Consider the following 3,192-nt stretch of genomic DNA (forward strand, 5'->3'; position numbering starts at 1 on the left):
ACACTTTGAAGAACCTCAAAACAGCATCATAGCTAAATAACATTTAGCAAGTACAGCATCAGGGACAAGATATGGATTTCTTTGAATAACATGATTAAATCACTATGAAATTGACAAAATTTGCCAAATTTCATCTGGAAATTCCCCTCTGTATTCTGTGAATATGTTTTATTACCATTGGTTAAAAACAAAGCTGCTTTGTTCAATGGCAGGGCAGAATAGAGATAGACAGGAAAACTAAACTGAACAAAGGGAGAAAGAAGGCAGAGTCAGGTAGTTGCTATGTCAGTTTGGTTATATGTATATGCATATTTCTGCTATTGATTAAGGTACTGTGATTGTGTAGTTCATTTATAATTTAAAAATGTAATGTATAATTAGGAAATATATGTTGTTAGTGGATAATCATCGATATTAGTCAAGCTTGTAGTCATGTTAGTTAGATTTTCTGAATGTATAGAGATATATTCAGTTAAATAGACATTTTTCAGATCTTTCAAAGACTACAGAATATGGAGGAGAAAGACACCATAACCATACTAGAAGACCACACCCTCATGGTGATTGATAGAAATGGATTAAATTAAGAGCTTGTTGGAAAACCATCTGAGCCATCAGATGTTGCAATTAGTATAGTTTCTGTGTGATTATTCCTGTCTGAGCAGCCAGAAAACTGAGGCACAGTGTCCTTTTACACAAATTCATCTGTGTGCTTACAGTAACAGTAATAGGGAAATCAGTTTTACAAAATATAAATAAGACCATTCTCTCTGTGCTGGAGACATGGTTCAGTAGTTGAGAGCACTAGCTTGTCTCCTAGAGGACCCAGGTTCGATTCCTAGCAACCACAAATGGTGCAGAACACTCTCTAACTCTTACAGGTGCCAGACACTGATGTGCTACCGGGACACAAGGACATAATGCTGGTAAATTATCAGTACACAATACAGATATAGGACTTTTTAGAAATCCTTACCAAAAACAGGAAAAGTGGAGAATAAGGTTTGACTTATCACTGAAATTTTCTAAGATCTCTCTCTCAGCATAAGGTTGAGTTACCATGAAGATTGTTTGAGAATAAAGACATACTTAAACTGATTTGAGAGAATTTTGTCTTACCTACAATATTACATAACTGAGAGCTCTTTCACATTATTTAATAGAAAAATAAAAGAGATACTTTCTCAATTTTTCCCACTGAGCATGCCAACACTCAGGCAGAAATCCTTCCCTGTGAATCAACACAATGGGGCTAAAAGTTGCATAACCAAGGGTTAAAAATTCTTGAATGTTTCCCAACAAGGGTATCTTTACTAGAGAGAGACTTAAAAATAGAGAAAAAAGCACAGTCAGTCCAATAGAAGAAAACAAAACAGAGCATCAGAAGGAGGACACTCTGAGCAGCTCTCAGCTCAGGGGGAGTTCTGTAGAGAAGCTTGGAGTTCTCAAGGTGGAGGACATGCTGGTGGTGCTTGTGGAGAAGAAATACCATGTAGCCACTGGCTCCTCCCATGGCTCCCTGAAACACAGCATCTCTCAGGACCATGAGAGGGAGAACAATCCACTTAATTTTCTGATTTTCAAGCAATAAGTAACAATAGTTGTCATCATTCTTAAACTGTGATATATTCAGGCTTGTACTTGTGATGGAATGGATTAGGTTCATAGCTAATAAAGCTTTGAGTATCCAAAAGAATGAAAAGAATGGAAGGATGTACCAGGCAGACTGTGGTCTGAGCCTCCTCCACCCAGACGCTCTGGAACTGATGATGATGGCCTGGACCACAGTGAGGAGACCGCTGGTGCAGAAGGAGACCCCACGGGAAACCCTCTGCAGGTAAATGAGGATCTTACATCCTATGTCATCTAGGAAGTTTCTCAAACCAAAATCTGCCATTGTCTTTGGCAATCCTTTTGCAAAGAGCATTATGATGTTTGTAAGAGCCAAGTGGATGAGAATAAGATGTATTGGTTTCTGCTCAGGCCCTCTGCACCAAATGAATATATAATTCACAGAAACAGAAATGTTCCCCAGAGTGCCAAACACAGTCATGAAGAAGAAAACTATTTGCTTAATAAATCTAAAAAAACATTTCTTCTTTCCTGGAAAGAAAATCTTGTATTCAGGATACAAAGTTTTTTTTTCATAAAACATCAGTAATGTTAGACATTTGTCTGAAAAACGTTTCACATAATAGCATTTTGTGTTATACAAGAGTTAGTGGTGGACACATGTGCTGCTGTAGACTGGAACCCTGCAATCCTCTTCCCTGTGGGAGTCTGAGTTATGTGTGTGCTCTGACAGGTGAGCTTGGTAACTGGAATGAATCCCCAATGTTTTAAAGGAGATATGTTTGAAGTCTATACTCGCAAAATTGACTCGTTAAAATGTGAGTTTGTTTATGTGTGTCTGTGTGTGTATATGTGTCTGTCTGTCCACATGTTGGAAAAAAAAACCATAGATAACTCATATCATAACTGAAATGAACTGTAAATTTCCCCAAACAAAATTCTTCTTTCTATCTCTCCTCTCTCTCTCTGTCTCTCTCCCTCCTCCTCCCTCTCCCTCTCTCTTTCCCTCCCCCTCTCCATCTCTGTCTCTCTCTGTCTCTCCATATTTTCCCACTGACTTTCAAAGACAAAGGCTTTGTTTCTATTTCCCTATTAATTAGTGTAACTTCAATTTCTACATCCTAACATTTTTTAAATTTTTATGTTGATCACTCTGTGATTTCACTCCATATAAGTATATCTAGATTTTTTAAAGTCACTCTCAATGTCAAGTTCAATTTAACAACCTTTTCACATAGACCCCTACAGTTAAAGTTGAATCATGAAAATATAACTTGAAAATTTTCATGTAACTGCAGCTAGGGATGGTGTCTGGCAGAACCTTGTGTTGCTTTCTAAAATAGGGGGTAGCAGAGATCTCTGGTCCTAGTAGATGACTTCTGACCATCTGTGATGTGGGAGTGTCATATATCAATCTGTTGATTTCATTGGTTAAGGAATAAAGAAACTGCCTAGGCCCCTTGATAGGCCAACCCTTAGGTGGGTGGAGTAAACAGAACAGAATGCTGGGAGAAAGAAGCTGAGTCAGGGAGTCGCCATGGTTCTCCCACTCCAGACAGACACAGGTTAAGATCTTTCCTGGTAAGCCAGCTCGTGAGCGACATGGATATTAGAAATGGG

The 3,192-nt window shown here is 38.4% G+C and overlaps 1 protein-coding gene across 1 annotated transcript; it reads right to left on the reverse strand.

Moving 5' to 3' along the window:
• Positions 1-1,252: 1,252 nt before the first annotated feature.
• On the reverse strand, positions 1,253-2,155 carry LOC101999509 (vomeronasal type-1 receptor 4-like). The gene has a single exon (XM_013355562.2). It carries the CDS (start codon positions 2,153-2,155, stop codon positions 1,253-1,255), a length of 903 nt encoding a protein of 300 aa, XP_013211016.2.
• Positions 2,156-3,192: the final 1,037 nt, after the last annotated feature.

The sequence above is a fragment of the Microtus ochrogaster genome, unplaced genomic scaffold (assembly GCF_000317375.1).
Source record: "Microtus ochrogaster isolate Prairie Vole_2 unplaced genomic scaffold, MicOch1.0 UNK178, whole genome shotgun sequence".
NCBI classification, from domain to species: domain Eukaryota; kingdom Metazoa; phylum Chordata; class Mammalia; order Rodentia; family Cricetidae; genus Microtus; species Microtus ochrogaster.